We start from the raw sequence: 25,084 nt of genomic DNA on the forward strand, positions 1-25,084 counted from the left end.
GACTGAGTGGATATTCATGGCAGGGGCTTCTGTGACCAGGCCTTCAGAGTCCTCTTTTTACCTTGTTTGCCATGTAACTCATGCTAAAGAACTTAACAACAACAACAGAGTGCTCATTTGCTGTCCATCCTAAGTCAGATTTCAAGTCACCTTGCCGTGTGCATGCTGAATCGAAGGAACGCAAGTACTCGTCTCCAGAATAAATTTAGGGGAACCAGTGCGAACGAGTAGTTCTTAAAATACAGATGTAGCTGTTACGGACACTGGATTACAGCTTATATTTTCCTCATGACTTTCCTTCCCTTTATTTCAGAATATTCATAAAGCAAGACAAAGATTGGTAATGTGCATGCATTTGAAACTGAGTATCAGATGTTGAAAACTAACCTATTTCCATTCAGTGAAAATAACGTGGATTTTAACAGAATAATTTAATGACTTGAGTTTAAAAATGTTAATCTTAAGACAAGCCAATGAAACCGTACAAACACAAGCAGGTTAAGTCAAATTCTTGTTATCCTAGTTGGTGTAGCTTTGTTTAATCTTGTTTTTCATCATGTTTTCCTTTGCTCGTGGGAATCATTTTCTTTCACTGATTCGCGTTGTTAAATATTCGTCTTTGGCTTTCCGTTTGCATGGACTTTGAACTACTGTGTGGTTTTTGGTTATTCAGTCATTCGTTTTTCTGTTTTCAAAAAAATGTTATCAAAGAATGATTGCTTTTTCTTTGCATGTAAAAAGATGGAAGTTTCAAAAAACATTGTGTTTTAAAAATTACCCTGCTTTGAAGGGTAGCAGTAACAACTGTGTACTAAATTCAGTCTGATGATAAATGTATTAAGTAGCTATTTTAGTGTATGGACAAAAATGAAAGGTAAGAAACAGTAACTCTTTTAAAGCTTAGCTACTTCCTCACTGATTGCCTTTTAAAGAAATGCAGTCACGGGAGCCCAAGTTTCCTGAAGAAAAAAGTATGACATTAATATTTTCAGCCTCAGAGAGTTGATAAAACTTTTAAAAGGGATTATAGTCTTGTCGTCTTTGGCATTTATAGGCTTTCTGCCACCTGCTGAACCAGCAGTCCAGCCTTTAAAGTTTCCAAAACAAATTGCTTCTATGGAGAAGTTAAATTAAGCACAGTATACCTTTAAAGGGATTGGAAAACACTGAAATAAAGATATGTGACCTTTTAGCTGTCTCTTGGAAGCACATTGATACTGTAACTAGAAATATTTAAGGTGGTATGATTCATAAAGCACAGTATTTATTTAGCGGTAATTAACAGATCCCATGTGTATGTATGTCTCCGGCATGTACCATGTGCATGTGCATGTGTGTGGAAAGCTCGTTAATACTAGTGCAGTTGAGCCTTTAACAGTAGTTCTTTAGTGTACATGAATACTTACTGTGTTTAAAATATATGTCTATGAACTGCCTCTGTATTTTGGCTTGGTTTTGTCCTTTACTTGGTTACAATGGTATGCTTTATTTTCTCCAAGCATATTATGTGTCTGTTATTTTGTTTCTTTGCCATATGCTGTAGTATTGCTTGATTTTTTTTTTAATTTTTTTTTTAACGTTTATTTATTTTTGAGACAGGGAGAGACAGAGCATGAACAGGGGAGGGTCAGAGAGAGGGAGACACAGAATCTGAAACAGGCTCCAGGCTCCGAGCTGTCAGCACAGAGCCCGACGCGGGGCTCGAACTCACGGACCGCGAGATCGTGACCTGAGCCGAAGTCGGACGCCCAACCGACTGAGCCACCCAGGCGCCCCAGTGTTGCTTGATTTTAAAAAGACAGTGCCTTCTTTGAAATCCATGATGTTTGTTTGCTTTTCATTTTTCCACCCCAACACAAACACAGAATAGATACTGCATTTTAGGCTGAGGATGCTATTTCCTTAACTCCAAGGGGGAAAATGTGATTTGCAAAGCCGTGAAAGGTGTGTCGACTTTTACATGCTTACTGTCTCTTTAAAAAAGAACTTCTGTCCTTTCACCTGTCTGTTTGCACGTGTTTCTCTTTCTCCTCTTTGCCTTTTCTTGTCCATGCACCTGGTGCTGTGCAGGAGATTCAGGAAGAACACAATGGCTACCCTTCTGAAGCTGAAGCTGATCAGGTGGCAAGTTCTACGTGTTCATCTGTTCGTAGCTACAGATCGTGTACTTAGAAGCCATTTCATACTAGATTTCTAGATGAAAAGCAAATGCTTTTACCACTATAGCAGTGCCCTCCTGTCCAAGTTTGGTAGATTCCATTATGACATTATTTGCAAAAATTGGTTTATCCAACATTTTGTCAACCAGAAATTTGTTCATTTGTGCTTTTTGGTCTTCCCAGGTAGGATCAGCCATGAGGTAGTGAGCAGTCACGACAGGGTTCAGAAATGCCTCTACAAAGATTGAGAGGGGACAGATGCATATGCTCAGGGTGCTCCTTGAGGATGTAGACGTTGCTTTATTCACATTCGCAAGGTCCGTGCCCAACATGATACCTGGCATCTTACAAGTATTTGTGGAGCGAGTCCATATAGTTTGTATTTATTAATCAGAAGAAGAAATCATGCATCAAGTATTCTTGAGTGCTTACTCTTTGCTCAGTGCCTTTAGACTCTCTGGAGGCTTTGAAAGCAGCACAGCTTTCTCCAGAGTTTATGTCGCATCTCGATACATGAAAGTGCTAGAAGAGCAGCTCCAGGGAAGCATGGCCAGCCACTCCCACACCCCCCATGCTCAGCTGTGCCTTTGCCCAGCCCACCCTTCTTTGGTGACCCTGGAAGCACCTTGAAGTGCCTGATCTGGAAACCACTGCTTTTGGCGTGCAGCCACTTGCAGACACTGCCCACCCAGCAGCCTACACTCATGATGAGGAAGGTGGTAGAGGAGCCGGGCCATTCAGAGGCAGGGTCCTCGGGGACGAACTCAGGGAGCTGGTGGGCCTTCCGCTGCTCTTTCAGGGTCACTGGAACAGGAAATTCTTCAGCAGGGCAACACTTGGAGCAAAGACACCAAGAGGCCCGGGTGTGTGCGTGAGATCAAATTTTGTCCACAATATTCCATTCTCTGATTATACTGTACATGGGTTGGATAAATCAAGGGTCAAATCATGTCTTGTGCAACTTTGTAGTTGCAGTCAAAGCTTAATATAGCACCAGTGTGAGTCCCATTTCCTAACACCAGCTTTATAAAGGGAATCTACTGTACTCACAAAATCATGAGCCTTTAAAAACTATTCTTCTCTTGAATTCCTATGCTGAAGCTAAATGTGTTTCCTGTACAAAATAAACCTCTTATGGGAAAATCAGAAGCAGTGGGATCATTTGTTTTGTTCTGATAGGTGCTTTTGCATCATTATAAAGCATGTCCCAGATTTAATTCCTGTGAGTGAGAGGTCTGTCTCACTCTGTCTCACCAGCCCGTTCATGCCTCACAGAAATAACACAGGTATTTCAAGCTGAATCTATCATGACTGTAGAAGAGAGGAGACGTGGCCTCTATCTTGAGAGCCTAGTACATTCTCAGAATGCTCCCAGTCACCGGTGTGTCCCATCTGCAACATTTTAGTAGCTAGTCCTGGGTTGAGGACTTTAAGGTATTTGATATGGCTCGTTATAAAGCTTAATGTGAATCACATCTCCCCACACCCCGGACCACCTCCCCTCCCATTCCAGGTTCAGTTGATTAGAACATCTTGCTTTAGTACATATATTTCAAAATAACCTATCCTCACTTATTTTTAAATATAAGTTAAGGAATTTAGGTTTATAGTTGATAATATTTAGCCTTTAAAATAACCTTTAATAGTGTAATATTTGAAGTAACTTTAAACTTAGATATTGATTGAACTAGTTTTCTCACTTTGTAACTGTCATAAAATTAGTCGCTGGTTCAGACAAGAGAAAGCAGACTTTCAAATTAAGGCTTCTGTTAAGATTGGTGATGCTGTTAGCATTTCTAAAACTGGGCATTTAAAAGTATAAATATTGGCTAATGCTTTATTGCATAAAAGATGTTTCCAAATTGGGCGTGAGTATAAAAATGATTCCATTAACAATTCTCCATTTAACCTTTAACAGTTCTCTATGTCCCTAAAAGTTTTGGCTGACACTGTTTTAAAAACCAATCCAGACTAAAAAATTGAACTGAATAAAATTGTTTGGAGGTAACAGCGACCCTCAATTTGTATTTTAACTGTGTGTCTTAATAAGGAGGATGGACCATGTCATTTTGTGCCCTCCCTATAGGACAGACATACCCTGATCAACAGTTAGCATTGAATCTGCTTTTTATGTTTTGCCTTTTTTCCTTTCTTTGTTTTATAAAACAATGATAAAACTACGATGTATAGGGTTTTTAAATTGACCTTTAAGTCCCATTAATAAAACATATTGAAATATTCTTATAACTATGCAAATCATGGTTGTTTTGAATTTCCAATAATTTAGAATTATAAAAGATATTCATTTTAAAAATTTTACTTCACAAAATTGTGCTGAAAATTTAGTATTGTCTGACCTGTTTTCCATTGAACACTAGTGGCCTCCCAATGTTAACAGTATTTTTTCGCGAAAGCAGCCCCTGATCAAATAGGTACTGGAAATGCTGCATACTCTAGTGCCCTCTTGCTGATTCGGTGTGCATTAACATGCTAAAGACTTGTCTCACTAAAATAAAAAATTTAAAAAAACACAGTTTAGCTTTTCTTTAACCCAGTATTACCTAAACTTGGAAGAAAACAAAAAAGACTACATCTCCTGGGAATTTAATGCTCTATGAAACACGGCTTGGGAATTGCTGAGGTTTTGAACACCTTATTCTTATTCGTGACACATTGTGTCAGAGATGCTAAGGAGAAAGTAACCAGTTTCCTTGGCAGCATCTCATGGGGTGGCAGTAACTTGGAATAGGCCCCTCAGGCTCCTGTCCATAGCTTTGTAGTTCGAACACCATTTTCTCAGTTCCCCTGAGCCATCCAGCACCATCCGAGCACACTCACAAGAAACTGGCTAGTTGGGCAGCAGGGCCAATCTGGACATTTGGGAATATGGGCGTGTATCTCCGCAGCCATCCAAGACAGCATTTTCCCAGTATCATTGTAGCCAGGAAGCCTAATAAGTCATTAGCGATTTGCTTGGTGAGCATGGAATCCACGCAGAGGGCATTGATTCCAGAAAAGGCTGATGGACACACCCTGCTCCACAGTAGTGATGGGCATCCTCTTGTCTGCCAGATGGGACACACACTGACAAGCCCACTCGCCACCCCCCACCCCCACGCTTTGTGCACACACACACGGGTAGCTGAGCTGCAGCACGGAAGCCCAGGGCTTTCCTTAATGTTACTGCCATGAGACCCCCTCCCTGGTTAAAGATCAGATTTCAGAGTTTCTCACACTAGATAGTGCTCATAGGCTGGGTGGGGAATGTCTACAGCTAGCTAAGCACCTGCATCTAATGTTGACTTCATTTGTGTTAGTTTCATGCTCAGAAGGTAACCTTTTTCTGACCTTATTTCCAAATTCTGGAGGCACCTTATGATAGCTGTCTGTGTAGTGATTACAGTATCTATCTGTCATGTCAAGCCATTTCTGTATTAATGCTTTCTAACTGTGAATTAAATATGTGTAACAATTTGCTAGAATATGCAGCATGGTGTCCTGTGATGCTGAGCTTTGAGATTGTCTTGTAAGGGGAGGGGGTGTCCATTTTGCACGCTTCTATAGCCACATAGCAAGAGCACAGAACGCCGCAATTCTTCCGGGTATACAGCAGGAAAGTGAGATTTACTCCTGTTTGGTTTTTTGCCAGGCTCTAAGAGATGGAAATAAACTGGCACAGATGGAAGAAGCGCCACTTTTTCCAGGAGAATCAATCAAGGCCACTGGTAAGTATAATGAGTACACTTTGCTTATAGGGAGCCATAAAATGAAATGGCACTTGTGAGCACGGGTGATGTATATGCTGGAGATCAGCCAAACCAATTTAATTAGAGGACAAAGGGACTAGGTCTATTCATTCTTATTAATGTCTTCATGACCTGAAGAGAGAGAAGGCTATATAGGACTACTATAAGTTCCAACTGAGTGTGAACCGAAGGCTGATTAGACGCCGACTGTAAAGTAATGGTTTGTTGCAGTCCTTCACTGTAAGGAAAATATGTTGACAGAAGATCCATATCCTATTTTAATAAAGTTTTGAGAAGTCGGCAGAGCAATTTCAGTGGCTTATGAGATTCCAGAAAGTACAGTTTGATCACAAGGAAAAGAGCATGTGTTGCCACCCCGCGTTGTTACAACTGTAACTTTAACTGTTTAACAGTTTAACAACCCAGTGCACCGTGCCGTGGGTGCGAGGGAGGGCGGCTGGTCACGACCTGGTCACCTCATGATGGCCGGGGTGGGTTGGATAGTCTAGTTGCCACGCCGAGTGTTCCCTTCTTTCCTCATGGTACCCTCCCAGAGACTGTGCTCAGTCTCAGAGTATAATCGTCTTGTGTCAAGAACGTCTGAGTAGCTGGGCTCTCCTACCAGGACCTCCAAACAATACTGCTGCTGAGTATCCTGGTCTGTGGCTCCAGACCCTGCTTATCCCATCCCATCCATGGTTTGGAAACTCTTGTCTTTAGCTTCTGGAACTTCTGGCCTCTCTGTTCCTTCTCTGGGAGTTCCTGTAGTCCTGCCTCCACACTGCTTTAGTAATGATCTGACTAAAATGCAGAGCTAATTACATCATGCCTCTCCTTCTCTAGACAGCAAAGCACACAGATTTCAAATATACAACATGAAGAGTTTTGACACATTATACACCTGGGAAACCATCATCACAGTCAACATAATGAACATATCCATCACCCCCAGAAGTTTCCTTGGGCCCTTTATAATCCCTGCCTCCCACTCCATCTCCCCCATCCCAAGCACTGTAGACTGTATTTTTTACGGTTTTATAGAAATGTAATCATTGAGTATTTTCTTCTTTTGTCGAGTTTCTTCCACTCAGCATAATTAGTTTGATATTCTTCCACATTGTGGCAAGGGTCAACACTCATTCCTCTTTACTGCCAAACAGTGTCCTATTGTGTGGCTACATGACAGTTTGCTTATCCAGTCATCTATTGGTAGATATTTGGGCTGTTTCTACTTGGTGGCTGTTACGGATAAAGCTGCTGTGAACCTTCATGAATAAGTCTTCTCTGGCTTCATGTGCTATCATCCTTGCTGCATGCTTTGACCCAGGCCCGCTAACCTCCAACAACTCTGTGCTCTCTTCTTGTTCCCTCCCTTTGCCCCATCCCTCCTCACCCCCCTCCTTCCCTACTGATCTGAGTGGATCCTTTTCCGAGCTCTTACTGTGTCCACAGGGTTATGATAGCATTTGTGAGGCTATAGTATAATGGTGATTTTTTTGTGTAGTGCCTCTCCTAGGGCTTGGCTGTTTGTAAGCAGCGACTCTGCCCGCTTTGCCCTCTAAGCCCAACAACAGGCGCTGCTTGTTAGATACTGAGCTGTGGAAAAGTCTAATGGAAGTGTTTTGAGAATCTGGCTGGATGACAACTTTAGTGCCTTTAAAGGTCCCACTGAAACTCCTATGTAGCCGTGTACACCCCTGTTATTCCTGTGGAGTGGCACTTAGAGAAGATGGTGAGAATGTGGTACCTCTGGGACAGGTGTGACCTTCCAAAAACCCGCAGGAATCCAGTATGTTGTTGAGAGTGATGCTAAATATGTTGGGATCAACAATAAGAAAACTCGACATGGAAGCTGATAAGTAATTTGAGGCAAAGAAGCCATTTTCCAGTCCACTGATGCGGTTCTAGTTTTTGTCATCTGTAAAACAGTTTCCTTTGCAGGTGCATTAGCTCTCAGTAGCAGTAATTTATGAAACAGCAGCCCAGGGTCTTCAGAGTTTAATTAATGTGTTTTTGAATATGATGAATTTATCACTCAGGGAAAATGTTAACTACCTGGAGAACAATGACAAAATGTAACTTATTTTGAGGCCCTTTACTTAAGGGCCTCCCTAATAAACAAATCAGAATTTTGTTTTACAAAATGAAATTTTCTTTCTTTCTTTTTTTTTTTTTAAACATTTATTTATTTTTGAGACAGAGAGAGACAGAGCATGAACGGGGGAGGGTCAGAGAGAGGGAGACACAGAATCCGAAACAGGCTCCAGGCTCTGAGCTGTCAGCACGAAGCCTGACGCGGGACTCGAACTCACGGACCGTGAGATCATGACCTGAGCTGAAGTCGGCCGCTCAACCGACTGAGCCACCCAGGCACCCCTAAAATGAAATTTTCTTACGAAGACTAGCTATGTTGTTATTTAATGTAATAAAAATGTAAAATTCCTAGAAAACTGGCATCACAAATATATATACGTGGAAGCTCAAGATTTATTGAAGCCCATGTCTATGGCAGAAGTTGCTACTCTGGGTTTTTTCTTTCAGTGAAAGACGTCATGTACATTTGTCCATTTGTGGGAGCAGTGACTGGAACCCTAACAGTGACAGACTTTAAGATGTACTTCAAAAGTGTGGAGAGGGTAAGTTTTTAAAGGGGTATTTCATTTTTAAAGACACTTCAAAACAAAGTAAACAATAACGAAGAAAGTACAAAGAACCCTGAAACCTGAAATCCCATCACCCTGAGAGGACCGGAGGGTAAGTTTTAACATGTGCACATTTGCAAACAGATTGTGCATCTGGGAAAAAATGCTATTAAAGTAGCAGTCACAGGGGCGCCTGGGTGGCTCAGTCGGTTAAGCATCCCACTTCAGCTCAGGTCATGATCTCACGGTTTGTGGGTTCAAGTCTTGCATCGGGCCCTGTGCTGACAGCTCAGAGCCTGGAGCCCGCTTCGGATTCTGTGTGTCCCTCTTTCTGCCCTCCCCCCGCTCAGGCTCTGTCTCTCTCTGTCTCTCAAAAATAAATAAACATTAAACAAATAAAAAAACCCAAAAAAATAAAGTATCACTTACACCTGGTGGGAGGCGTTGAGTTATAGTCTTGAACATCTACTTCATAAAGCAGGTTATAAATCAGACTTTTGTTTTGTAGTTGGGACAAAGAGGAAATGTGACATAAACAAACGTGTGTTTTAACCCAGCGAATACTTTAAGTATGAAAGCGCTGCTGACCGACAATGATAGGTCTTCCTTTTAATTTGTCAACCCAGGACCCAAATTTTGTTCTTGATGTTCCCCTTGGTGTGATCAGCAGAGTTGAGAAGATCGGAGCACAGAGCCACGGGGACAATTCCTGTGGTATAGAGATCGTGTGCAAGGTATTGTACAAACACGGCTGAAACAGAGGGGGCGGTCAGCTTGGAGCTTTTTCTGACGCATTCTTCAAGGTCTTTGGGCAGTGAAACTAACTGCTACTGTTAGTAACTCCAGTGTTTTCTGGACAGGGGCCTCTTCACAACTTGTATCAGCTAATTCTTACCACTATGTAAGCAGTCTAAGTAAACCTCTTCTTTTCTGTTGAAGTGTTCTGATAAATGCGGTCCTGTAACTGCTGGTGTTATTTGTTACATTTCAGAGAAACCAAGTGAAAAGCAGAGATCAATACTGTTTTCAGTTTGTTGTTTTAACACTACCCTTCAAAACAGAGGATGGTCAAAGACTTCCTGAAGGAACAGCAGTATTCCATAAATTCTGTGATTAAACACACAGTGTCAGCACTTACACCTGAGCCGTGCTTATGTTTGGTTTCCTACCCTTCCTCCATTGGGTTAAGTAGAAATGTGTGTGATTACTTTAATGATGACTGGTCATTTAAGAAACACTTTAACTGGTATATTTTATTCCCTAATACTTTACCTCATGGGGCACACGTTATTAACGCCCCTACCTAAAGTACTGGGAAAGAGCCTGTGCAGCATCGCCAAGGTCCCTTCCAACAGTCGGGGTTTGCATACCTGCCCATCTGTTTGCTGCGATCACGTCTCTGAAGACAGCTCCCTCCAGTTGGCCCCAGAGTGCAGTTGAACCCACTTTTTCAAAGAATCCTTTACTCTTGCAGATCATGAATCTGCTGGCACACTAGACTCCCTATGGACACTACATGGCTGTGCTATCCTGTGCCAAATTGCATTTGCCCTTCTAGAACAGGCCGGGGTTCCACATGCGGAGATGTGTGTAACAGTTGTGCAACTTAAAGCAGAGCGATGATTTGATCCTGCATTTTGGGAACATGACATTTCCCTTCTTAGAACTCCCCAGTAGTTTGCCATCATCCTTAGGCTAGAGGGAAAATTTACCCAAAGCCCATGTGTCTGAGCTGGATGACTGCCGTCTGCAGTGTCCTCTCCAACCACCCTACCCTCCTTCTTGCCATCTCGGTTCCTTTAGCTGCTCACGTCCACCTTGTCGTCCCCCCACCCCCACCCCCACCCCCACCCCCGCCACTTTGGAGTCTTCGCACCGTTTTTTCCTTTGCTGAGAATGCTTTTCTCTCTCAGCAATCCTAAATAGCGAGAGAGCTCAATGAGCTACCACGTCTGTAGCGGGAGGAGCTTGGAGGGAGGGTGCACCAGGAAGTTACATTGTTTAGGCAGGTGCCTTGTGGCTGTTTAAAGAAGATGTTTTCATGGCTGGGGTGAGCATTTGCTGATAGCTGCTTTAAAATGTTTTCCAGCCTAGTATTACTAGGGCCACGCTCCCAGCCCTCTCAGCTCATGCCGGGGAGCATTGCAAGATGTAGGGTTTGTTTCTTTTTTAACAAGTGGTACACAATTCAAAAGGTACCAAAGGTGTGTGTAGGAAAGAGTAAGTCTCTGTCCACCCAACCCCCAGCCACCTTGTTCCACTCCGTGCAGGCACCCGCTGTTTCCAACTTCCCTGCACATCCTGGGTGCACAAGCATGTATGTATGGTCTTTACAAATGTAGATGGTAGCATATTACATGGACCGTTCTGTCCCTTTCTTTTCCCCCTTAACAATATGTCTTGGAAGCCCTCAGCATCAGTACAGAAAGAACTGCTTCTGGTTTTTAACATCTCTTCAGTATTCCCTTAGCAGTACTATAGGTTATTTAGCCAGACCCTGTTGAGGGACATTTTAGTTCTTTCCCTTCTTCTCTGTTAGAAGTAACATTGCGACAATAACCTCATCACTTCCCAAATTGCTCTTGCTCGTAATTTCTTTGTGGTCATATTTATCTTCGAATTACATGTAATGTTAAAGAAGACTGAGATTTTTGTGTTTAATCAATGGCATAGGTTTGAAAAGGTCAGGGGGTCCTGTTCAAAGCAGTCTTGGGGAAAAGTCGGAGCCACATCACTAGGAGTGCTCCTGTGGGCTTGCATTCAGGCCCGCGGCCAGCAGCTTGCATGGTGGGGCATTTAAGAAACTGTGATTTTGAGAAATGGCATTATAATTTCTGTAAGGAGTGCACCGAGGGACATAGTCTTTATGTGACATAGAGTCCTTGCTATGAGTACCTCTGGTGTCTTTCTGGTGTATGGATGGTGCAAAATCTGTAATCGACTCTTCGGGCAGCTAAAAGCTGATGATTCTGGGGCACAGCTTTAGCAGTAAGTGCACAGGACCCGGTCGCACATCTTCCAGGCACGAGCCGCCTTCTTGGTTCCATCTGGATGAGTTCTTTCCCCAACATGTCCCGTTTATTCCAGTTTGCACAGTTGCTTTTATCTTGTGGGGAGTGTTTCTGTTCATTGGCTTTTGTTAGTAGAAGCAATATCTAACATGATTAATCTCATTATAGCATGGTGGCTGCCTCGTAGATACTCAATAAATGTTGAATAAATGAGTTTTGCTAATTGTTTAATAGGATATGAGGAACTTGCGACTTGCTTATAAACAGGAAGAACAGAGTAAACTTGGGATATTTGAGAACCTCAACAAACACGCATTTCCTCTTTCTAATGGGCAGGTAAGTACACCCAAATAAACCATTTTTGCATGCATTTGGGGGGTGGGTGTCCAAAAGTCATGTTTAATTTTTCCTTTTTTTCAGAGGTTTCTTTCATCTCATTTTTCTCTGTTTGTAACTAATACCAGGATATTTAAAATTTGTCAGTTCTGTGTAACTTCTGTGTAACGATTAAGAAAACTGCCAACTTGTTGCTTCAAAATTTATAGGTTAAAGTAGAAATCTTAATCTATTCAGCTATGAGCTGAATGAACAGGTTTAGTATTGGATATATGATATAGCAGAGAAATATCAACATGTATATTTTGTATTGTATCCAGACTCTCTTTGCATTCAACTACAAAGAAAAATTTCCGATAAACGGATGGAAAGTTTATGATCCTGTATCTGAATATAAGAGACAGGTAAAGTATGATGCTTATCGAACCGAAAATAGTGGGTGGAGCTTTTTTTTTTTCCTTTTCTCAGAGGTTAGGAATGTGGCAGAGAAGAAACCATTTGAAACAGGTTGTGTATGTGACTCACTTAGCCTGTAGGCTCTTCATTCTCCCGATGCCACACCTTTCGTTATGCTGCTCTTCGTCCTTTTTCCAGAGGCCGAGTGGAGTACAAGCACAGGGGTTTACAAAGCAAATTGGCTGGGGTGGGTTTTATTACATACTCTGGTGATGAGTTGATGAGTAAGGATCAAACCAATGGCTTAAATCAGATGATGTGTGTGGCCTGACTACATCAGTATGCTGTGGTGTTCCTATACCTATGTAGTTTTCAGTGCATTGTCCGTTTCAAGATATTCTTAGACTGTTTGCATGACATTTAATCTTTGCCCCCACTGTATATTTGGCATGGTGGTTTACATTACTTATTTTATAGATGTTTGTAAAAAGATTCTGTACATGTTCATGTACATGTTGTTTCCTAAACAACTTTCATGGGTTTTTCAAAGACAACACCATCCTCATTCTATATAGAAAATACAACAAGAGGGGCACCTGGGTGGTTCACTTGGTTGAGTGTCCAACCCCTGGTTTCAGCTCAGTCATGATCTCACGGTTTCGTGAGTTTGAGCCCCATATTGGGGATTCTCTCTCTCCGTCTCTTTTCTCCTCCCCTGCTCATGCTGTCTCTCTCTCTCTCAAAATACATAAATAGACTTTTAAGAAAAAGAAAACACAACAAGAAATATATATGGGATTCGATTCTAGTATATAATTTCCATTTTAAAATATGTTTAGAAATTCTTCTGTTTCATTACATTTTTAAACATGGGTAAGAAATGGATTATGTTAGATAAATATATATTTAAACTTTTAAGTAGCAATGAACAACAAATTATAAATGGATTTTAGGGGAAAATAAGAAATGGATGTGGTTCATGCCTAGTACTTTTTGAAAGTGTAAAAGTTTGTTCCCCCCCTCCCCTGCCTTCTCTAATGTGCTACAGGGCTTGCCAAATGAGAGCTGGAAAATATCCAAAGTGAACAGTAGCTATGAGCTCTGCGACACCTATCCTGCTGTCATTGTGGTGCCAACTAGTGTAAAAGATGATGACCTTTCAAAAGTGGCGGCCTTTCGAGCAAAAGGCAGAGTCCCCGTAAGTGATAAACATCACCACTCAGGCACAAACACACACTGTATGAGATCTCACATGGAAAGAACAAGACAGAAAAACTCTAGTGAACAAAATAGAAAGTGGAAAACTCAGCTGAAAAACCTCAAAAGGCAGCTGCAAATGAGGAAGGAGTGGCAAGAAAGCGTGCTCTTGCGTTGAGACTGTGTGCATCTCTGGTTTCCATGAGTCCTCTTAGAGCAAATACGCTTTCTTAGATGCTAAGTGGAATACTATAGCTGCACAACAGGGACATCATTACAAAAGTAGACATAGGAGCCAGCAGGGGGTGAATTGTTTTAACCAGTTTTATTGAGGTATAATTGATATACAAAAACCTGCACATGTACAGCTTGATGAGATCGAACATATGTATACACACCTGTGACCCTCTCACCATAATCAAGGAGGAAGTGAACGTTTTTGAACTTAGCATTTGTGGTCGGGTATAATCTCGAGTCTCTTGGCCGCTTAAGGAAAATGGGAGGTTTGGGGGCATAGTTTCAGATCCTGTAAGGGACCGTCTTCACTTTGCCCTCATCCTGCCACATATGTGATGGTTAAGATACAGAGATGTTTTTAAATTAGGAGACAAAATAAAACTAATCATTCAAATAGGAGTGGGGCTTGACATTAGTTATAGTTGGACTTAGTTTGTTTTTCGTAGAATACAATTTTAGTGGTGGAAGGGGATTTTTGGAGCTTATCGAGTCAGACTCCTTCCAACCTGACTCAAAAACAGTGAGTTCCATGGCCACTATCATGCTGTGCTTGGTTTTACCCATCATGTTTGAGAAAAGTACGCAGAAGAAGCTGTGCTTGAAGAGAGAACTTATTTTTAAGGCGTGGTGATCGGGGAACAGGGGAATCAGGGTGATCAGGGGAACTGTACTAATGTTTGTTGCTTATAAACACCAGGTGTTATCATGGATTCATCCAGAAAGTCAGGCAACAATTACCCGTTGCAGCCAGCCACTTGTGGGTCCCAATGATAAACGCTGCAAAGAAGATGAAAAATACTTGCAAACAATAATGGATGCTAATGCACAGTCTCACAAACTTATCATCTTCGATGCCCGACAAAACAGCGTCGCTGATACCAACAAGGTACACTCTCAACAAACTTGCAGAAACGGTGGATCTTTTCTTAATGCAGTGGCCATAGATTGTTTTGCGGTTCAGTCAGACTGCTGAGTTCCTCCCCACCTGAAGGTGGGCTCCATCGGAGCAGCCCATAGCTGTTCATCCCTGCTATGTGGCCTGTGGGCCTACATGTGGGGTCTCTTTCATGGCTTCTCCACAATCCTGTCGGCTCCACTAGGTCAGCAAAGACCCAGAAAGCGAATTACCACCTAAAGAATCAAGTTTTAGTGAAATGATGGTGAGGCCGCTAGAAGTCCCTTTAACCTGTGACATATGTGGTCTCTGTTAGAACACGGTCACCTGTGTCCAACCGGGCAAATACACAAAGTTTCCATAAATCATATGCGGCAGTGGCATGTGCACACAGCTGCCATTTGATCACCACCAGCCAAAGGGGGCAGGATCCTTCATACCCAGGCACAGCTATAAGACCACGCCTCCAGCACCTGGCCTCCAAGTAGGGAAGGCTCTCAACCGCGTCATTTCTGTTGCCCAAGAATGACTTTCTGACAGTGTGTTACTGCAGGCATACATCTGGCAGTCAGAGGACTTGGCCCTCTCTGTAAGTGCTTTCAGGGATCAGGAAGGTGGCGACAGCCCTTACCGTCTCATGCTTACTTGTGAAATGACGCTTGGGTAACAGACGTGTAATGAGCACCTACTAGGGCCAGGTGCTGGGGAATACGAAGGTGGACCAGGCGAGGTGCTGTATCATAGGAGGTGTCAGCTCAACATGCAGGGGGGCCAGGAGAGGGCCTGGCTAGCCCTGCTTGTGAAGTTGGACAAGGCTTCACGGAGGAGGAGGCGTTTGAGTGGCTTTGGTGGTAGGTGAGAAGAGACGGGCGCGGGTCCCTATCTAACAGTGTTGCAGAGCACGTCGCTCACGAGACTGGCATGAAGGAAGAGGTCTGAGGGTGTGGTCACCAACCCCATGCCCAGCCTGTGTCCCCTCAGCAGTGCTTGGGAGTGTCTTTCTCTTGGCAGTCTGTGCCGGTTCTTGCTACGGTGATTATTCTGTCATTGACCATGATCTCCAAAACCCCTACCTCATGCCTCCTCTGCTCACTCTTGAGAGAAGCCATTACCTTCTCCTTTGTAGGTCAAACAGGGCATCGGACATGGCATTTTGCCTCAGTCCTTGGGTGCCTGCTGTGTGTCAGGGCTTGCTAGGCACTGGGGAGAGACGCTGAGCAAGCAGTCACGTAGTGTGCCAAGTGGCATCCAGTGTGGCATGGAGAACATAAAGCGTGCTCTGAGGGAGGGTCAAAGGAGCACGGTTATTTGCTTCATGACCCTGGGCAGCGACTTCATCCCTCTAGACCACAATTGCCTCGTCTCTAAAATGAGACTGGTGGTACGCCTACTTCCTGGAGTCAACGTGAAGGAAGTGCTGTAAATGGCCTTGGGACAGGGCCTGTCCCAGAGAGGGCATTTGGGTTCGTGTTAGCCATCCCCATTCCTGACCTCAGAGGAAAATGCTCTGTCCGCTTGGCCTTCGTGACATCTCGGCCCCTGGATCTCTCTCCAGCCTGGGCTGCTCAGTCTCCTTCACTAGCCCCTCCCCCCGTTCCTAACCTCCAAATGGTGGTGCTTCCTGAACTCCATACGGGCTCCCCTTTTCTACTTTTCACCATCTCCCCGGGGCCTTTTTCTCCGATGCCGTGACTCCAGACACCCTCTGTATGTTGAATTTGACACCGGATTTCCATCTCACCCTGATCCCTCCTGAAGTCATGACAGCATTTCCATCCACTTGCCTGGTTGACATCTTTGCTCAGCCATCCCCCAGGTAATGGCTTCAGTGTGTCCAAATTGGCCTGAGAGGTGGAGCCATGAGAACCCTTGCCTTCCCAATCCGTTTTGCTTGGCTTTTCCTCCAGGCTCTGCCCTTGGTGCCCTTGCACCCTGGCCAGGTTACTAACCTCGCCGTAAGCCCCAGGCACGTCTTCTGCAAGATGGGAGACGTAAGCATGAAAACTGAGAAGGATGTGTGTAGCGGCCACAGTACGTGATGCCCATGAGCTTGCCACCCCAGTTGTATGGCCGGGGGGCAGGGGGGGGGTGGATGACTGGTGGTGCCAGTTATGGATATGGACAAGACTGGCAGAGGAACGGGCCGGGGAAGGAGATGGGCAGGAGAGGAGTTGCCCGCGGCCCTGTGCATATTAGCACAAACACCTGGGTGGTTTACAACAACACAAGTTTCTTCTCTCACAGTCCGAGAGGACAGAAGTCTGCAAGCTGCCGGGGCTGTGATCCCTCTTAAGGGCTTCAGGGGAGAGTCTGTTCCTTGCCCCTTCCAGCCCCTGGAGGCTGCTCTGTGTGTGTAGCCACAGTGCATCCATCTCTCCCTCGGCTCTCACAGGGGCTTCTCATCCACATGTCTGTGTCTTCCCCCCTCTGTCTTCTGAGGGTACCTTTGATGGCTTTTAGGGTTCGCCCAAGATAATCCAGATGGTCTCTTCATCTCAAGATCCTTGACTTTATGAGTCAAAGACCCTTTTTCTAAAAGAGGTCACATTCACAATCACCCAGGATTTGATGTAGATATCCGGGGGTGGGAGGGAGTATTTTTCAGCCTCCCACAGGGGGTCATTCATAATTAGCTCCCCATGCTCCCTTAACTGGTGCGTCATTAACCCCGTCCATCTTTCCACCTGTCTGTGATGTCGCAGCACTATCCCAGGGCAACGAGAAGGCCGAGAAATTCTGTACTCACAGAGGCACTCTTCTAAACATCCAAGAGAGCAAGGGCGGCCCGCTGTGTGTGATGTCACGTGGAAGACACGGAAGCAGGACAGCAAACCGCATGTCTACGATGATTTTAACTGTAGTGGTGTGGTGTCTCAGAAGTGAGCAAGGACATTTATCTGTCTAGGTCCTGGTTAACTCTTCTGCATGTAATATCATGTCACCTGCAAGCAGAGATGCTTTACTTCTTCCTTTCCGATCTGGATGCCTTTTATTTCTTCTTCGTGCCTAATTTCCCGGCAAGAACCTCTGTCTAGTACCATGTTGGATAGAGGGGGTGCACGTAGTCAGCCTTGTCTTGTTCCTAATCTTAGGGGGAAAGCTTTCAGTCTTTCATCATTGGGTGTATCAGCTGTGGGTTTTTCAACATGCCCTTACTGGGTTAAGGAACTTCCTTTCTGTTGTTAGTTGTTTGAGTGGTTTTATCACGAAAGGTATTGGATTTTCAAAGACCTTTCCTGTATCGAGATGATAGTGTTTTTTTTTCTTCTTCATTTTAGTACTCTGGTGTATTATGCCGACTGGCTTTTGTATATTGACCATTGTAGTGGGTTGAATAGTGTCACCCAAAAGTTCATGTTCATTTGGAACCTCAGAATGTGACCTTATTTGGAAATAAGGTCTTTGTATGTGCAATTAGTGAAGATGAGGTCATACTGGAGGAGGGGGGGTGCCTAAATCCAGTGACTGGCATCCTTGTAAGAAGGCCACATAGAGACAGACACAGACAGGGAAGGTGGCCATGTGACGACCGAACAGAGATGGGAGCACCGCAGCTGCATGCCGAGTGGCACCAAGCATTGCCACCAAAAGCCCGGAGCAAGGTGTGCAACAGTGTCCCTCAGAGCCTCCAGAGGGAAGCAAGCCTGCCACACACATTGATCTCGGACCTCTAGCCTCCGGAAGTGTGAGGGAATAAGTCTGTGTTGTTTTGTGCCCCCTAGTTTGTGGTACCTTGGTGCAGCCCTAGGAAACTCGTACAACCCCCTTACGTTCCTGGAGTCAATCCCCCTCGGTCATGGTGTCCAATCTCCTTCATATGCTGCGAGATGTGGTTTGCGAGTGTTGTGTAGGGGTTCCCTGCAGTGTGGTGTCCATATCATGGCCAGAGTGATCTTCTCAGTGTCCGGCTCTCAGTGTGTCGCACAGTCTCATAACGTGGAGGCAGCGACATCTACTTCCTGAACGGGGCCTTGCAAGCCCTCCCCCAGCCCGGCCCTTCCTTGCTATCTCCATGGCTCCCAGGGCCACATCCCCCCTGTGTGCTGCTGCTTTCAGTTCCCATAGTGGGTCCCAGTGTCCCCTCAGAGCCTTCGCCCCCACAGCTAAGCACTCCCCCATCCTTGAGATGACACTTCAAGTGTCACTTCCTCGGGGAGGTCTTTCCAGATGAGCGGAGCTCCCCCTGCGCTGTGGCGCCTGGCACATTTTGTAGCTCTGAGCACGGTAGCACTTCCTCACTCAGTGCATAGCTAGCAGCTGGGCTGTTGGGTCCATGGTGGCAGGGAAGGGACTGTTGTGAGGACCCCCAGAACCCAGCTAGGACACAATAGCTGCTCCATGGCTGGAACGAGGGAGGGGTCGGTGGGTCGGGTTGGGTTCATCTCTCAGTGGATAGTTGCCATGTAGGGGATCTGATGACAGGTCACATTGTATGTTAATTTCAAAAGTCCAGACTCCATTGTGGAACCACTGTGATGTCACCAAAGGGTTTTGAAGTCTGATTGTTTCTTGAGAGAGTGAAAATGGGGGGAAGGAATTTAGTTTTAACTGTTGCATTTGTGGAGCTTGTGTGGGGAAGAGAATGCTGTGGAGCTCAGCAAAAGGTCAGGTTGAACGTTAGGGTTGGGGCCCAGTAGCATGCTAGGTGGTGGTTACAGGCTGGGGGCGGGCAGGGGTGAGGCCACCAAAGGAGTCCAGGTTGTGCAAGCCATCTGTGGAGGACAGGAGACGGATTAAGGGAGGAAGGGGTGTTTCAAGTGGTGGGAGGAGACCCCAAGGAGGGAAGGAGCGGCCCGTCCTAGATGCCAGGAAAGGAGGAGTGTCCAGCAGGAGAACTGGGAGTGAGAGGAGTCTTAGCTCAGAGTGCTCCAACAAAATATCGTAGGCTGGGTGGCCTATGAACAACAGACATTTCTTCTCTCACAGCTCTGGATTCTGGGAAGTCCAAGGTCATGGTAATAGCAGACTCAGTATCTGCCTGACTTGTAGATAGCCACCTTTTCACTATGTCTTCACACTGCCGAGAGCAGAAAGAGGCACTCTCTCTTCTGTCTCTTAAAAGAGCACTGATGCCTTCATGAGGGCTCCCCCGTCACCACCCGATCCCCTCCCAAAGGCCGCACCTTCTCACACCATCATTTTGAGGATTAGGGCTTCAGTGCATGGATTTGGGGGATGCAAATATGCAGCCCACACTTGGAGAGAGATGTGTGGACTCTGCAGTCTCAGGGCGTGGGGACCCTGTCCCGCCACTTCATGCCTTTGGCCTTTGGCAGTTGCCTGCCCTCTAGGAGGCTTCCGGTCTGTCACGCAGGAGCCCTCCCTGCTGAGGAGGATGGGCAGACGGTTGGGCTGACAGCCTGCTAGGCCATCACCAAGTGCGGGCCAGCTGGTCTGAAACCAGAGAAACTTGAGTCCATCCTTCAGCTGGCTGCTCCCCAGGGGTGTTTGTGTTTCTCTTTCTCGTGAGGGCTGGGGATGACGCTGCTGCCACTGCTGTCAGCTTGGCCTTGGGGCCGGTGGGTAACAGCGTCCCAACATCTCCGGCTTCTCCCCAGAACCCTGCTTTGCCCCTATACAGGGAGGTCTGGTCAGCAAAGTCTAGTCTTCCGGAATGCTCTGAAACCCCTCCCCCTGTTCGTTCTGGGGTACAGGTGGGACCCCTTCTCAGCCTCCCTCCCTTTCCATGTCAAGACCTCCAGATGCCTGTTCTCTGCGTCCATTTTCTTCCATAAGGCCATTTCCTGATTTTCATTTGTCTTATTTGTGTCTTTAGTAATCGGTTTCTGGGCAACAAATTGCCTTTAAAAAGCTTCTCCTGGTTCTCCTCCTTAGCACGTGCTTCCTCCGTGCTGAAGTGCTGGATCAGCTTGAGCCCAGCACACCACCTCACAGAGTGGCCTCCCCGGGCCTCTGGGCTCTGTCAGGCGGGGACTGGGTCCAGTACCTCCACCTGGTGCAGGGCTACGAACATGGAAGGTGCTCGATGAGGTCATCACGTCGTAGTGCTTAAGAATCTTGTGGGGTGGGAAGCACTAAGCCTTGCGTGGATTAGCATTACTGTAACTGGTTTTACTTCATTTAATTGGCATTTAATTTGCATAGCGGTGCTTTGAAGGTTTCACAGGTGGGAAAGTTGGGGTGCAGAGAAATGGGGAGGACCCTATAACCATCTGGGTGGCAGAGCTGGGATTACAAGCTCATTTCCCCTACCGCCAAAGCCTGTGCCTTTAACCTCCATTCTATGCTGTTACTACCTTAACCGGCAGTATTTTCATTGGATGCTTAGGTTATTTTTTTAAGAAAAGATGATTATGTCATGGAGGCAGGGCTGTGCTCCAGACTGCTTTGTCCATAGTGGGTGTTCCAAAGTGTTTCCTTGAAGCGAAAGCGTCTCCTATAATTCTGTGGAATAACTTGAAGTATAGCTGGCATCCAAATATATGAAATTCTTTTCCTGCCAGTCACATTTGCCACTTGCAAACTTTATCTCCTACTTAGCACCTGCTCCCATGTCCGTGTCTGGGCTTTCAGCCAGCCACCTGCAGTCCTGTCTTCCCCGGAACGACTTGCCTTCTGACTTTTTAGATGCAGCCTGTCTTCTCGGACCTCAGCCTCTTGTGCCAGGTTGTTCCACAGCCTGTCCCTAGAGCCCCCTGGCTCCCTCTCAGCCCTGGCCTCCTTAGGCTGTCCTGCCTACTGTCCTCCGGCCAACACCTTGGCCCACTAGCCCTTTGGCACCCCACCCGGCCCAGTTTAGTTCTCCTGCCCGTCTTTGTCCTGCCAGCACCCCAGACTGCTGAATGTGCCGTGAGAACAGAGGCTCACAATGTGCAGGTTGGAACCACTCCAGATTCACGCTGGAATTCTCCAGCCTCTGAGGCCCTCGGTGGTGCTTGGAAGTCCCTCCTCCCGATCCCCTAGGCTCTCCAGAGACCACTTCAGCCCATTTATGACTCTTTTCTAATACATGACCCTGCCCCACCCCATTCATCTCGGCAGCTAACATTGCCCTTCTTCTTTTTTTAAAAAATTTTTTAACATTTTTATTTATTTTTGAGAGAGACAGAGGGTGAGCGGGGGAGGGGCAGAGAGAGAGGGAGACGCAGACTCTGAAAGGAGGCTCCAGGCTCTGAGCTGTCTGCACAGACAGTTCGATCCAGGGCTCGAACACACGAACTGCGAGATCATGACCTGAGCCGAAGTCGGACGCTTAACTGACTGAGCCACCCAGGCGCCCCCTAACCTTGCCCTTCTGTACAGAGGACAAACCAACCCTCAGGACCACTCTCCCCTCCTGCCACCGTATCCAGAAACTACCTTGTACTGCCAACCATGGAAGCCTCCTGTAATGGTGGAGGGGTGCCTTCCTCTCTGCCCTCCTTGCCATGAAGCCTTTCCCATCTACACAGATAAGCTCTCCAACCACTGTCACTGTCCCCTTCCAGCTGGCACTGCCATTTTCTTGCCCTTTACACATGGACGTCTTGGAGGGGTTTTCTTGCTGCCCCATCGCTCACTTGCCCCTCACGCCGTGAGACTAGCTCATCCCGTCTCTGTGCTCACCCAGTACTTCCTCATCACAAAATCCAGTGCATATTTTCCAGCTCTTATTTTCCTTGCCTTCTCAACCTTTTGACATAGTTCAGTACTTGTTCCCTTTTTCTTTTTCCTCTGGTCTCTGGCTGCTCTTCTCCATCCCTTTTGTTTTATGTGCCTTAAATGTTGGCCTTCTTCAGGCTTCTGGCCTATGCTTCTGTCTTCGCTTACACGCTGTCCTTGGATGCATGTCCTTAAACATGCCAGTCCCCTGTCCTCCAGTATCCTGCAAATGCCCGTGACTTTGAATTGCTGGCCACAGCTCAGACCTGTCTTCTGAGCTCCAGACCTGCTGCCCGCAGACTCTTCTACTTACATTTCTCCCAGGCATCTTACGTTCACTACACACACAGCTGAATGCTCGATCTGTTCTGTAATAGTCTGTATCTCAGGAAATGGTTTCACCAACTCTTGGGTCACCCAGCCTGGAGCCATCGGTGTCCCGGCCTCCTCATGTCCTACTTACTTCTGTTGCCCCCTAAATATCTCCAGTCAGGTGCGTCTGTCTGCCCTGCTGCTTGCACCGGGATTCTCTCAGCCACATGAGTGCCCATCTCTGAGCTGGTCTACCCGTGGGGGTCCCAGCCTCCTCCAGGCCCTTTCACCCAGCGCAGTCAGTGCGGACTCCACAGCGCAAGTCTGGTGGTACCCTCCCCACACTTGTGTGCAGTCTGGCCCTCCCCTTGCCAATGCCATCCAGCCCTGGGCCGAGTCTCATGCTGCTCTCCCCACTGCCGTGGGGTCCTCTCAGCTGAACTTGCCTGCATCTCGGGAAGCCGTGTCCTCCCCCATCTCTGGGCATCCACACACCATGGCCCCTCTGCCCTGTGTATTCTTGACCTTCCTCCACACGGCAAAGCTTTCCTGACTTGTGTTTTCTTCTGTCCCCCTGGGAGCCTCTCGGGCCTGGCCGTGCATGCCCAGTGTACCCTGTGCTCTCCAGCAGCAAAGCACTTGCCTCCCTGTGCTGCATGTGCCCTCTCCTCACCTGCGTACCCTGCCGGATTTTGAGTGCCTGGAGGACCAGGGTCTCTGCTTGTTCATAATTGTCACCCCAGCATTTCGTTCCAGGCCAGGCGTAATACCTGCTCAGATGGTGGTTGGAGCCTAACTGAAGAATGTGGTCTTTGGGTTCACAGATGCACTTATGATGTGTTTTGGAGATAAAGTTCCTATACTGTTACTCAGGCTATTTTAACCATTCCAGAGTTCACAATTCAATGATTTCTGATAATAGTCACAGTTTTGTGTGACAGTCCCCACTGTCTAACCCCAGAATGCTTTCATAGACCCGAATAGAAACCCTGTGCCCACTGGCAGCTGCTGCCCATTCTCCCCTCCCCCCAGCCCCTGTCAACTGCGTATTGACTTCCTGCCTGTATAGATTTCCTTGTTTTGGACCTTTCATATAAATGGAATCCTACAATATGTGGTCTTTGGGGCCCGGATTCTTTCAGTCAGTGTAATGTTTTTAAGGTATTTCATTCCTCTGTGTCGCTGTGTGATGTTCCACGGTATGCAGAGACCACCTTTCATTGATCCATTCACCCACTGATGCACATTTGGCTTGCTTCCAAGTTTTGGCTATGGTGAATAGCGCCGCTGTGGTGTTTCACGTACAGGTTTTTGTTGCAGTACCTGTCTTCGGTGGGAGTGGAACCGCTGGGTTACGTGGTAATTCTGTGTTTAAATTTGAGGAGCCACCAAACTTTTTCCCACAGAGACTGCACAGTTTTAATTCCCACCGGCAATATATTAGGGTTTCAATATCTCGACATTCCCATCATGGATGGATTTTGAATGTTGAATATAAGCTAACTATAGGCCAGATTTTGTTAGGAGATTACCAAAGAGCCAGCCATATCCCCCACTTTTGTTTCATTTGCATTCTCCTTTCAGTGGCTTAAACTTCCCTGTTTTGAGATTTACAAATAGTTTGATTATACGGAAATGTTGCGGTAGTACAACCTTTCTCTGTTCAGACAGATAGCACTAAGAGAACCCTTAAAAATCTAACTTACCTAGAGTAGGATCCAGTTGTTAATGGCTTAGAAACTGATGATGGGTGATGGACGATTGTTATGGGTTGAATCGTGTCTCCATAAAAAAATATGCTGAGGCCCTAACTCCTGGTACCTGTGAATGTGGCCTCATTCACAGGTGGGTCCTAATCCAGTCTGAGTGGGGGTCCTTAGTAGAAGAGGAGAGACAGACCCAAGGGGAATGCCATGGGATGATGAGGCAGAGATTCGAGTGATTGTCTATAAACCAGGAACACCTGGGGCGACCAGAACCTGGAAGATGCAGACTCTGCCCCAAGAGGGTTCTGAGGGAGCACGGCCCTGCCAGAACCTTGATTTGGGCTCCAAACCGTGAGAGGACATTTCTGTTGTGTTAAGCCCCGTAGTTTGGGGTACTGTGTTCCAGCAGCCAGGGGAGAGTCCCACGAGGATCAGGAGGCTGATTACAAAGAGATGAGCTTGTCGCTTCTTTAGTGCTCTCTGTGTGATAGCACTAGAAAGACTAGAACTGGGAACTCAGATGAAGTGATGTATCTTTTGTTTTTCACAGGCCAAGGGTGGAGGATACGAAAGTGAAGGTGCTTACCCCAACGCGGAGCTTGTGTTCTTGGAGATCCACAACATTCACGTGATGAGAGAGTCCCTGCGTAAACTGAAAGAGATCGTGTACCCCTCAATCGATGAGGCACGGTGGCTCTCCAACGTGGATGGGACGCACTGGCTGGAGTATATAAGGGTAAAGTGGGCTGGTCCTTTACACGCTTTCTGGTTAAGATTTCTCTCTTTACCTGCCATAAATCTGGTCATCCATGTGGTTTCTCAACACTGGAAATAAGCACATCTTT

The 25,084-nt window shown here is 46.1% G+C and overlaps 1 protein-coding gene across 8 annotated transcripts in view; it reads left to right on the plus strand.

Moving 5' to 3' along the window:
- Positions 1 to 25,084, plus strand: part of MTMR1 (myotubularin related protein 1) — a 63,217-nt gene that overhangs the window by 16,265 nt on the left and 21,868 nt on the right. For 3 of the 8 annotated variants that reach the window (XM_058713677.1, XM_058713678.1, XM_058713679.1), the window contains 8 exons: positions 5,809 to 5,884; positions 8,447 to 8,541; positions 9,174 to 9,281; positions 11,793 to 11,894; positions 12,215 to 12,298; positions 13,339 to 13,488; positions 14,422 to 14,610; positions 24,790 to 24,975. In XM_058713677.1, coding sequence (XP_058569660.1) covers positions 5,809 to 5,884; positions 8,447 to 8,541; positions 9,174 to 9,281; positions 11,793 to 11,894; positions 12,215 to 12,298; positions 13,339 to 13,488; positions 14,422 to 14,610; positions 24,790 to 24,975 — 990 coding nt within the window. Of the gene's footprint in view, positions 1 to 313; positions 341 to 2,070; positions 2,125 to 5,808; positions 5,885 to 8,446; positions 8,542 to 9,173; positions 9,282 to 11,792; positions 11,895 to 12,214; positions 12,299 to 13,338; positions 13,489 to 14,421; positions 14,611 to 24,789; positions 24,976 to 25,084 lie in introns of all 8 variants that reach the window. The other 5 variants (XM_058713672.1, XM_058713674.1, XM_058713673.1 and 2 more) reach the window with 3 other exon arrangements.

The sequence above is a fragment of the Neofelis nebulosa genome, chromosome X (genome assembly GCF_028018385.1).
Source record: "Neofelis nebulosa isolate mNeoNeb1 chromosome X, mNeoNeb1.pri, whole genome shotgun sequence".
Lineage (NCBI taxonomy): Eukaryota > Metazoa > Chordata > Mammalia > Carnivora > Felidae > Neofelis > Neofelis nebulosa.